Genomic DNA, 12,025 nt, shown 5'->3' on the forward strand with positions numbered 1-12,025 from the left:
ACAAATTAGCGTGTTGGTCATGAATTTCATAAGGACGTGTACACAGCGTACATGTACAACAGGAATGAGGAAGAAGTTTGAATTATGTTGAAAAAAAATATGCGAAAGATGGGCAAGATAGCATGAGAGGGGTTAAATCTATGTAGATTATGCTGATTGAAAAACTCATAATGTCAAGATGGTGTGTGTAGCAGAAGAGACAGAGGAAGGAATTGAACTGTAGAGAATCCTTGGAAGATGTTGGAATTATGGGGATTGTGAGATAAAAAGTAATGTGAAGGACCGCAAAATCAATAATTCTTGTGACGCTCGTGTCTGTCTGTTGGTTGGGATTTTATGGCCGTCTCTCCCAAGAACTATATAAGTACCCTCAACATACATATGCGCGTCTTTACGAAGGATATGTCATCACCATCCCACTATGAGGAATATGGTGCGAGCATTTTGGTGTGAACATAGCGAAAATGCAGGAGAGTGCTGCTTCTCCTATATAACAGAAGGATAGCCGTGTAGCATTCAACACCATCGTTGTCGTAAGTTCCTTTCGATGCATATGGTGTTATCCGTAGCGTGATGATATCAAATTCTATATGCCCAACCCTCGTTCACCATTATTGGGTGGTATCATGTTTGTCGTCTCACAACATCCACCCATCCCGAGTAGCATTAAATTAAGTAGCGACAGCAACTAAACATCAAAGTTTGTTTCCCTCCTCCACTCTCTCCAATCTCCCACATCGCACCAGAATGGATTTGCAGGGATTTTACTTTTCTCCGATGTCACAATCACTTCACTTCCAACTATCAGGAAAAAGCGGAAGAAGTATAGAAGGTAGAGAGAAAAAAACAAGAGGAGAACCCGGTTGGTTGAGGCCGAAAGTTATATATGTGGCGACATAGTGGAGAACAAGAAGAGGAAGTGCACATGTGGGAAATGGGAAAACCCCAAGGGGATGGTGTCGAAGTGTTTTTGGTCAAAAATAGCCACCCATAAAAATTGATGATGAACACGAGGGATAAATACAAAAGCACTACACCAGACTAATAATAAATATACTACCACATACTACACACACACAATATTACATAGAGATCCCCTTTAACTGGAAAATTGTAGAGTGAAAAAGGGGGTGGGGAGGATATTCATCCCCCCAAACAACACTCCCCCGCACTTTTCACCATCCCAGTATCATGGTAGTGACGGGATTGATGGGAGAAATGCAAAGTTGGAAAGGATATCAGGAGGGTTCCCAGCTTCCATGTTTACATCAAATAATCCCAACCCTTATGGTATACACTGTAAAGATAGTCCTTTGATCCTGATTGGTATACAGAAGTTTTTCCTCAAGGGACTTTATGCTTGTTTTCTGTGCAAAAAAAAAAAGTTAGAAATTCTACCTTCTGTTAGTTTATGATATCCTTTAGTAAAGAATTTAAAGAAAATTCTACACCATGTGGTTCTTTTCAATAAATTTCTTAGTTAGAAACAGTTTAAAACTTTCTCTGTTTGAACTAATTTTTGTGCTTGATTTATTTTTCAATTTTTAAAAATTAAAACGTTTTCAATTAAAACATTTCTCGGGGAAAACTGTCGAAAACTTGTATTCAGCAGAGAGTCTTTAATTGCTTTTGGAAATGTCTCTTCTATATGTGGGAAAATTAAATAGAAAGTTCAAATTGAATGTCTTCACAGATAAATAAGGTAATGTCACTAACAATCTTAGGCCAATACACGGTAATTTAATAGCACAGTCAGGTGTTTTAAGGAAAGCTCATAAAAGTTTGATTGTAGTTGCGGAAAGCTCATTTTACAACGAAAAAAAAAAAAGATTGACTTTACAAATCTAATTTAAAATGTCACAAAAACCTTTAATTAGAAACTTGTTAAATAAAAATTGAAATTAAATTAAATTAATTCCAATTGAATTGATAAATATTTGAGGTATTTATGCTCGTATGTGTTGATACAGATGAGTTAATAAAATCAATTTGCTTTTAATCCCTCTCTTTGTTGAGAGAAATTAACAATATTTATCTACCAATTGGTAATAAATTTAATTTATCATTGTTGTAAAATTAATTCAATTAGAATTCAATTTTCTCTTTGTTTAAATTTTCAGTTTAAATTCTGTATTATTGCATTTGGGAGTAAACTGATTATATTTTCTAGCAGTGTATTTGATGTGTATGATATATGCTGGGAAAAGGATGCTTCAAATGTGCTTGAAGGATGGTGAATTGGAGAAAACAGACGTTAGGACGCCGCCCTTTTGTATATTTCTCGCATGATTCCTCTCCCCAACATCCTCATACTCTCAAGTCATTCAAATGAGAAATGAGAAACTTGAAGGCTTCATCACTTACGGGTATCCTCTCCATTGTATTGTGGAGCTTTTCCATTTCCCCCCATCTAGCTCCTCTTTTATTTTTCTTTCGTATTTTCTATTTTCTATACCGCACTGTCTCTGCCAAGGACTCTGCATATTTATGATAGGGGTGGGGTCTATGAATGAATTAAAAACATACAAAATATTCCAACCACAAATTCTTATTTTATATTTAAAATTTTCCCTCTTTAATATATTGCCCGAAAAAAGGGGGTTGGAGGTTTCTTTTACACATAAATCAGTGTTGTTCTTTTACTCCATTTGGTATGAATTATGGCCCAGGAGGGAATGTTAAATTGGAATTAATTAATCAACTTATTTGTTTGCTAATTAAGTTATATTTTGGGAAGGTGGGTCTTTGTCTGCAGAGTTTTGGGTGTTGTGTGTTGAATATTGACAAAAGGCAATGACTGCCAAATAACATTTTAACTCCTCTCATTGTATGTAATGAAATACAACCTTCCTTTAATGTTTAAATTAAATAATATTCTCTGGTTTGACAAACACATAAATTATTCCATTAAATCGAATAATAAACTCTTGTTTTCTTACGAGAGAGAGAGGGGTAAGAGCAGATGAAGAGGTACTGAAATTTAATTTACAAAACTAATGCATTTTACAATTCCTTAATTCCATCAATTACTAAATCTTAATCTTGAAATAATTTAAATTAAACACACGAAGTTAATTCGTTCACTCTCGTGAATGTTCGTACGGCATTTGACAGACAATACACGTCAAATTCAATTTTGAAATAACGACTTTATTAAACGCTAATTCCTATTTTCTCTATTCTTTGTAATAAATTAAATTTACACAACCCCTATCTTATGCTATCCAAAGCAATTCAAGGTATGATTCAACAAAATCATAAAAGGAAAAACTTAATGCTGAACTTGTTGAAGAGTCAGCAAGAAAAATTTCCAATACAAGCAGAAAATTCAACAAAAGGGAAACGTTGAAATTTTTGGTGACTCGGTGTGAATTTATTCTCATTCCCACCCCCCTCTTGTCGCCGACAGGAAAAGGATAATAAAAATGAATGTGAGGGTGCGCGGGATTAAATCACTGAAGCGGGCGCAATAAAGGGGAGAGGGGGAAAGAATCGAAAATTAATTAAGCGAAATAATTGCCAAATGACATCAATTTAATTAATTTAATGCAGACTATTTGTCAAGTGGTGCTGCGTGAAGATGGGAAATCCGGAAGGAAGATGGAACAATAAATTGTTAGACTTGCTTCGAGTTTTTTTTTGCCCTTCTCACCCCAATTCCGCCATTGAATGTTATTTCTTCGGTACACTTTGAGATTTCTTTCATTTTCATCTGCGGGGGTGTGTTAATGGATTTCGGTGCAATATTTAATGCTCAAGTGTCTTGTTTTTTTTTTTGTTCATCGCTTAACTTTGGCCGGAAATTTCTTACTCACACCCTCACTCATCTCTCGTGTAAACCCTGGGATAAACCCTTTATGTCTACCACCGCATAGCCCTTTTATTGCGATTGTTCTCACCAATTGTATTGGGATCGGGGGAATTGTGTTCTCTTGGTGTTTTCGGGGGGTGGTGGTTGTAATTAATTTGGTGAGAGTGTTAGATTTTAGTATATGTATAGTGGAATTTCTTCTTTGCCACAACACTTAAATAATTTACCTCAATTAATTTTCATCGTACAAGAGGAACTTGTGGTGGATTGAAGGGAAATTATCCACTGGGAAATCCAATTATAATATAACGCAAACCACTCATTCATATGACGCAGGGTTGAAGCTTAAGGGCTTTTGGTGGATGATATGTATTGGCTGATGTGTGAGAAGCAGACAATGCGTGCGTTAAAGTTTTGTGAGAGAATCCCTGAAGGCATTAAATAAAGAATCACAGTTAAAAATAAATTAAAGAAAATGCTTTAATTTTATTCTTGCAGCGACTGAAATCCGATGCCAAGAAAAGTCCAAAGGTGGCCTCAGCTATGAAGTTATTCTAGCCGAGCCAGCTATAACGCCTTCTGTTCAAATTACCAAACGCACAGCAACGCCTGGTAAGAAGGATCTGTCCGCTGAAGAGATTGAGGAGAAACTAAAAGCTGCCGAGGAGAGGAGGCTGGTGAGTTCATTATAATCTACTTTCTCATACTCTGAATTATGAATTGTTTATTGCAAAGAGTCCAAAGGGGTAAGGACGAATAGAATGACTCAAGTGGGACACTGTGAAGATTTTTTCAAGGAAAGTTTAAAATATTAATAAAAGATTAAATTCTCTGCTCACTCCACTTGAAATGCTTCTATACATAGTACGTGAGCTTTAAGCTCTTAATTCTTGTGTGCATTTAGTTGGATTTAGTTGGAAACTCTTCTGAATTTTGAGGACAAAGCTAATTATATTTGTATATCCAACAATTTTTCATGCAAGAGATTAGAATATAAAGAATTTTGAAGATTTTTTAAGGAATATAAAAAAAAAACTTTTTCTTTTAGTCTCTCGAGGCAAAGAAAATGGCAGATTGGAATGCAAAAATGGCAAAAATCGAGGAAGCTTCAAGGAAGAAGGATGAGCTGAACAATGAATTTATGGTGCAAACCAAAGAGGCACTCGTTGCCAAAATGGAGCACTATGAAGAGAAACGTGAAGCAATTATCAATGACAAGAAGGAGAAATTGAAGGTAAATATATTCAGTGTGTGTGTGTGACTTAATTTCACATTAATGGGATTCCCTTTCATCTCTCTCTATTCCTTCTAAAAACTCATGATGAAGATGGGAAAGAGGGGGGGGGGGGGGTGGAGATTTGTTGATTTAGAGGATTCTCTCAAATTTCTCAATTATACGAAAATCAGAAAATTTGGTGGAGAGGCAACGTTCAATTTTAATTCACACTCCATGAAATCAAAAGATTTCTCATTACTCCACATAATTTTGATTTAATTGACTTTTTTGTTGTTGTTGAAAATACGGAAAATACGTCATATACTGCGTCATTGCTATTTTTTCCTTTTTTTAATTTTATTTGAACAAAAATACAAATCGGAAGAGAGACTTTATGAATCATCCTCGTTTGGGGTGATCAATAATGCATTGTTTGTGTGTATATAGAAGAGAAGAGGATGTTTGATATAACGAACATTGATGATGATTCACCGTGTATTTGTCGTTTTCACCACAAGGACATTATTTTAAATTTATCAGTTATTGATTTACCTTTCTTTTTTTCCTTACACGTCTCTTTACACCCTCAGGTGCACTCTCAGGAGATTGAGAAGACACGAAATTCACTTGAAATGCAAAAATCCACCGAACTAAATGCCATTGAGGAAAAACTTCGTACCGCTGCCACACTTCGTGATGAAAATATGAAGAAGATGCTTGAGAGACTTAAGGAACATGTAAGTTTTTTTCTCTCCTTCCCTGTGAAAATATTCTTTAACAAAAAACCTTTTAGAATAATAACTCATAATATGCAGTGATGGTGAAAAAAAAAGAAGTTTTTGAATTTTTTTTGCTCACTGTATTTATTTTTATGTCATAAATTTATTAGTTTTTTGTGCATCTCACATTATTTTGTGCATCATTTATTTTTTTTTCATCATTTTATATATTTTTTTTTGGTATCCAATTTGGGATATATGCGCCCAAAATATAAATAAAAAAAAAACACACCATGTGGTCAGAATACGACAAAAGTTGCGGAAGTGAAGAATAAGATTGAGCAGACCAACAATCAGGCTGAAATTCAGGTCATCGAAAATAAATTATATGCAGCTGAGATGAATCGTGAGAAGGAGATTCAAAAGAAGCTCGAACAAATCCGAAAACATGTAGGTCTTTTTTTTATTTTTTTACATTCATACTAATTCATCACTCACAATTAAAAAATTAAGTTTTCTTTTCATGCTAGAGTGCAGATTTGTTATAGAATAAATGATCCAAAAAATTTGTCTATTTTTATGAAATAATGGAAGAGTCTGAAAAGAAAATTTTCAAGCGAAAATTGTTCTTAAAAGGAGTTTATTCATTTTTAGTGTGGGCCATAATTTCTCCCCGAGGAAATAATCCGGGTTCGCGTAAATATGTTTTAAAAAAAAATGGAAAAGAAAGAATTAGAAGACGCCTAAAAGATTTAACTTTGAGATTAGCTGGAAAAATCATCAAAAATTTACCCAAAAGTGCAAAAAATGACTCAAATAGTATTTTTTTTATTGTTTCTGTTAATGTATGAAACATTCGCGCGGATGTTTCTTTTGTGTTATTAGACAAGACATTTTTTTAATCATGCAGATTATTTTATAATGTTGTTATTGGATATTTAAAATAATTCTTCTTCTTATATTTTTTTTGGGCCGAAGGTAATTTTCAACATAATTATATAGCCCTACAGAAATTAAACCATTCTATAAAAATATTTACAAAAATGTCTCAAAGATGCCAAGTCAAAGCTCATAGATAAAACATGAGCTACAATGTTTCATGCATTAACCCTTTAACGTTTTTTGGGTCATACGCTGACCCAAACGTGAAACAATTTATTTTTTCAATTATTTATGAATGTAATTGTTTTTCCATGTTACAAATGCATCAAATTCACGCATAAGGGGTCAAAGAAGACGTTCTGAGTGAGAAAAGTCTTCTAAAAAAATTCATAGAATAAAAATCGCGATAAAAGAGCGCATGTTTCAATGTTTTTATGTTTCACGTTGGACGTTAAAGGGTTAAATGAAACAACAAAAAACTCGCAATAGTGATGTCATTCTTTGAATTTTTTGGAAAATTTGTAACGATTTTGTTTCTGCTGCCTATAGAGAAACACAAGAAGTCATAATGGTGATTTCTGAATCATTTTTGACGCTCTACAAAATTATACGTGTCTCGGTAATTTGCTTGAAAGAGGTTTTCGCCTGTATTGAAACGAATAAACTCCTTCTCCATGTCCCTAATAGAATATTCTACAAACAATTTTGTACTCTAGTTCATCTAATCATTACAATTTTAACGCATTTTTCATTATTCATAACATTTTGTTGAAATATTCTTTATTTTTTTTTCTTTCCTATCATGTGTTGTTCTACTTTTTCCGTATCTACCTATATAATAATGAAATTTCAACATAAAATTGTACATTTTCTAATTAAAATTCTCTGCACACAAAAAGCAATATACAATATAGTGTGTGTGTGTGAGTATTCACAGCAGAGTTCTAAGAGGGAGGAAAAATTTAATTTATCTTCTAGGAACGTCGTGCTGAAATGGTGCGTCAGAACAAGGCATCTCTGTGCAATCAGAGTGAGAATAATGCAGCATTATCTGGCTAAATCACATGAATATTTTCATCCCCATTTACTACATCGTACTGTACGCCCTTTCTCCCCATATGCGGTTCTTTTTTTTAGCCTTTTAACCGAGAGAGCAAGTTTTTTTCCTTATTTGAAGTTCATATTATGCGATGAAGTATATAAGTAACAATGCAAGTGAATATTATGCAGAATCTGCGCAGAGAGGATTAATTGAGAGAGCTAAAGAATAGGGAAGTTTAGATGGAGAAGATAAAAGAAGAAAAAAAAAGAAACGTTTAGCTCCAGATGCAGGAAATATTTTGAAGTAATTTGCCATTCGTGTTTAATACATTTTCCTCTTTTCTTTTTTTCCACTTGTTCTGCATTTCCCTTGGAGCACAAATCCTCCTTTAACCTCTTCGTGGTGTTCCCTCATTTTGAGGGTGAAATAGATAAGAAAAAATGCAGAGAATACGAGGAGTAAAAGGGAGGAAAATATTAATAAAAAAATCAAGGAAAACCTGGTAGCAAAAATTAGAATTTATTATCTCTCTCTCTCTCGGTTATTTTACCACTATTATATGTACAACACACCACTTATTTGCCAATTTATTTTATGAAAAAGAACATTCTCAACTACTCTCAAACACGAATGTAAAAATTATCCGCAGTATTAATTTCAATTTTTATTCTTTTGTGTAATTTAATAACATTTTAAGAATTGTTCCAAATAATAATAAATAAAGAAATCTTTCTCATTAAACAAAAAAAATGTGTAAATGAATCTTTCGTTTTAGATAAGACAAAAAAATGAGGAAAATTCTTCGGAAAATTTGAGAAAAAGAAGTGTAAATTGGTGTTGCTATATAGTGTTTATAAAGAGAAAGAAGAAAAGCAAATTTAAAATAAAAAAATTGAAAGACAATGAAGAAATTCACAAAAATTTGTAAGATAAAGCATTAATTTTTTTTTTCAGTTTAGTTTTCACAGCAAGAATGAATTGGAAAAAACAAAAAAGTATTTAATGAAATTCGTATAAGTATTAGTAAAGGAGATTGAAAGATGTGTTGCATTTTTTCTAATATATATATAATCAAATTATATAGTACATACATATTACATAAAACTTAATCATTAGTGGAAAAATTGTTGTCGCTCTGCTGCCTTTACACCTATAAAAACAAATATTTCACAAAGAGAAGAAGAAAAGAAATATGAAAAAAGATTCTCAAGCAAACGGTTAGACCAAGAAGTTAGAAAGAAAAAATAAAAGCCACACAATCAGATTGATATTGGCTGTTGCATGGGAGAAAATTGCAAATTTTCCACCTGAAAACGCATCAATCAGTGCCACGATGGGTGGGAGAAGCCTCACTCACAGAGAAAATCTTGCAAAAGAGAGAAGCATGATTAATGGATTTTTATCTATCAAAGATTTTCTTCTCAAATGCCCTTCAGTGAGAGAAGATATAATTGGAAGTTCTTGAGGAGATTCCTTCCCTACAAAATGCAAACAAATTCAAGTGGAGGAGCTTTTGCAAGTCCAGATAGAGAAATAAAAAAAATCTATAATGTAAATCCAACAAACTCTTTTGCCCTATTGCCACACAGAGGAGTTGTAGACACCGTGCAAAAGATAAGAAAAAATTCTTAAGACCATTCCTCCTTGAGATTTATATACATAGAGAGCTTTTGAAGAAATATGCAATACCTAAGCCCATGAAGGAAATATATTAATTTGAATTGATAGAAGAAATTGAGAGGAAATAAATAAATCCGGGTGGACACAGGGTGTGAGAAAATTAGCTGAATTTTTGGGAAATAATTTAATTTAAAATTTAATTCCTAATTTTTATTTCAAAGTCATTTTATTTATTAACTTTTTAAATAAAATAGAAAAAAAAACTTAATATTCTCCGTGGAATTGAAGAGGAATTGGCATATAAAGTACCTATATTAGAGATTTTACATCTTTACACGTAATTAAAACATTATTAAAAAAAATAATTTTTAGTGCAGTTTGATGTAAAATTGATTCCTAGTATTTTCCTATTAAATTTCATTTTGAGGGATTTTAAAAATCTTGGCAATGACGTTAAAAAAAAGCCTCTTGTGTTAAATAGATAAATAATGACGTCATTGTTTGAGTTTTTGGCAAATCTTTGACGAATTTTTCTTTTTCAAAATATTTTTAAAAAATTACTTTTTAATTTATGCTTTGGGAAATGATTATTTTCTTCAAATTAATACATCACTTCTCAATTAAATATTTAATTAAGAAGCTCCAAAAAAAAACAGACAAATTTTGCACACCCTATACAACCCAGGCCCAAGTAAATCGCAGAAGGAATATAAAAAGCAAAAGAAAGAATGAAAAAAGGAAAACACTGAAAATTGATGAATAGAAAGTAGTGGTAAATAAAGAAGTAGTGGAAATTATTTTTTATACAAATATTTTTAATGCTCAATATTGCATTTTTATATATCTTAAATAGGTGACAAAAGAAACGGCAAAGATTGTAGGGAAAATATAGGTTCAGATGGTTTTGTATAGAAGACCATTTGCTGAGTAGAAATTAATGAAGAAAAAAAAAGTAAAAGAAATGTGTAGTAAAAGTAGTGATTTGTGTAGTGTTTAAATGTACCTACCTAATAACAAATTTCGAGCTTCTTCTCTTTTTTGTTTAAAGAAAAAAAAACTTTTTAAAAAATAGAGAAAATTTCACATTTTATGCAAACAGCAGTATTTTGTAAAGTATTTTCGTAGCTGTAGAATTTTTCCTTCTTCGTTTTCCTTTTTAATCACACCAATTTTTTGTTTTAGAAAAGTAGATAAATGAAAATCTTAAAGATAAAAAAATGCCATTTTGAAAAATAAAGTAAAACTCTTCATATCAGAGTGATTTCTAAAGCATCTAATTTGCCATTTTATTGATGATGAAAAGAAAGTAAAAACACCTCTCTAAAAAAATATAAATATTAACTGCCACACTTAAGGGTAAAAATGAACAGAAACATGCATTTTTAAATGTAGTCATATCTTTAAAAAATGATTGTCTTTTTAGCTCCTAAAATATATCGAATTCAAAACATTTTGAAAGACAAGAAAATTTAAAAGAAAATGCAAAAAAGCAACAAGATAATTTTTAAAAATTTGTGCCGTAGTGTGTAGAAAATGAAAATTATATTGAAAAAAAATTAAGAAATCAGCTTTTTGGCTCTGTTTATATAAGGATTTGAAAGGAGAAGAAGAAAAAAGGATCAAAACATACATTTAGAAAAAAGAAGAATCCTTTTTACATCATCCAAAATTTGATAAGGATTACATTTAACGTAAATTTAGTAAGAAGGATCTAAAACTCCTTTTTAGTGAATAAGGTGAAGATATAAAAAAAAGCTTGTAACAGCTTTGCCTCAATTGTTTCCGGTTTTCGTGAAGTTAGAAATTGATAAAAATGTATAACTTAAATATCAATTTATATAGAGACAAAGGTCCCTTTTACATAAGTGAGAACACACCAAGAGCATTGAAAAAAAAATGAAAAATACATGCACATAGATAAGAAAAAAATGCTTCTTGCGATTAAATTTATAAATAAATAAAAAAAATAATGATTAATTAACAAAAACAAATCATATTTAACGTATAAAAGAAAATGCTAAGCAAATTAATCAAACCTCCCTTCTTTGTGTAGTGTCTTTTCCAGCCTCTCAAATTTCTATGAAGATGAAGAGAAATAAAGAAGAAGAAGAATCTTACCTTGACTAACTAATAAACTGACCTAATCTATACACAGAAAAAAAATAAACCTAAACAGTCTTTTTATATTAATCCCCACAAAATCATTAAAAAAAACAACAAGAAAATAATTCTCCACAATTTATAATTATCGCTACAAACTAACGTCTAACTATATAGAATTATTATATATAATTCACATACATTTTAAATAATAAAATAATATATTTATCAAAAATGAAAAATACTAAAAAAAATTGATAAACATGCACAAGCTTCTGTGATTGGTTCTTCTTGGCGATTTCTTTTTGGTGGAAAATGAAGAAAAAGAGCAAAAAATGTGGTAGAAGGTAGAACTTTTTCGTAACGTTTTCTCTTTTAGTTTCAAATAAAATAATATTAATGAAGAAAATTGTATTAATTCGAGCTAATGCAAGTACATGAAGAAAAGTTAAATGAAAAAAAAAATAACCTGCGTTTAAAGACATTTATAAAACAAACAAAAAAATCAATTTATAAAACTGTATGACTAATAAAATGTAACCCAAAAAAAAAACGTTTTTCTTCTATTTATTTGAAGGTTAATGGTTTGTGTTGATTTCTAGGGGAGATTGGGGTGAGATTTTATAATTATCTAA

General features: G+C 31.4%; 1 protein-coding gene across 4 annotated transcripts in view; it reads left to right on the forward strand.

The window, feature by feature from the left end:
• LOC129791186 (stathmin-1-A) overlaps positions 1–8,591 on the forward strand; it is a 34,412-nt gene extending 25,821 nt beyond the window's left edge. For 2 of the 4 annotated variants that reach the window (XM_055829235.1, XM_055829234.1), the window contains exons 3-7: positions 4,310–4,488; positions 4,860–5,045; positions 5,618–5,764; positions 6,050–6,196; positions 7,607–8,591. In XM_055829235.1, the coding sequence (XP_055685210.1) occupies positions 4,310–4,488; positions 4,860–5,045; positions 5,618–5,764; positions 6,050–6,196; positions 7,607–7,687 (740 nt within the window). In that variant the 3' untranslated portion in view covers positions 7,688–8,591. The remainder of the gene's footprint in view (positions 1–4,309; positions 4,489–4,859; positions 5,046–5,617; positions 5,765–6,049; positions 6,197–7,606) is intronic. The other 2 variants (XM_055829238.1, XM_055829237.1) reach the window with 1 other exon arrangement.
• The last annotated feature ends 3,434 nt before the right edge of the window (positions 8,592–12,025 follow it).

Source organism: Lutzomyia longipalpis, chromosome 2, assembly GCF_024334085.1.
Source record: "Lutzomyia longipalpis isolate SR_M1_2022 chromosome 2, ASM2433408v1".
Taxonomy (NCBI): domain Eukaryota; kingdom Metazoa; phylum Arthropoda; class Insecta; order Diptera; family Psychodidae; genus Lutzomyia; species Lutzomyia longipalpis.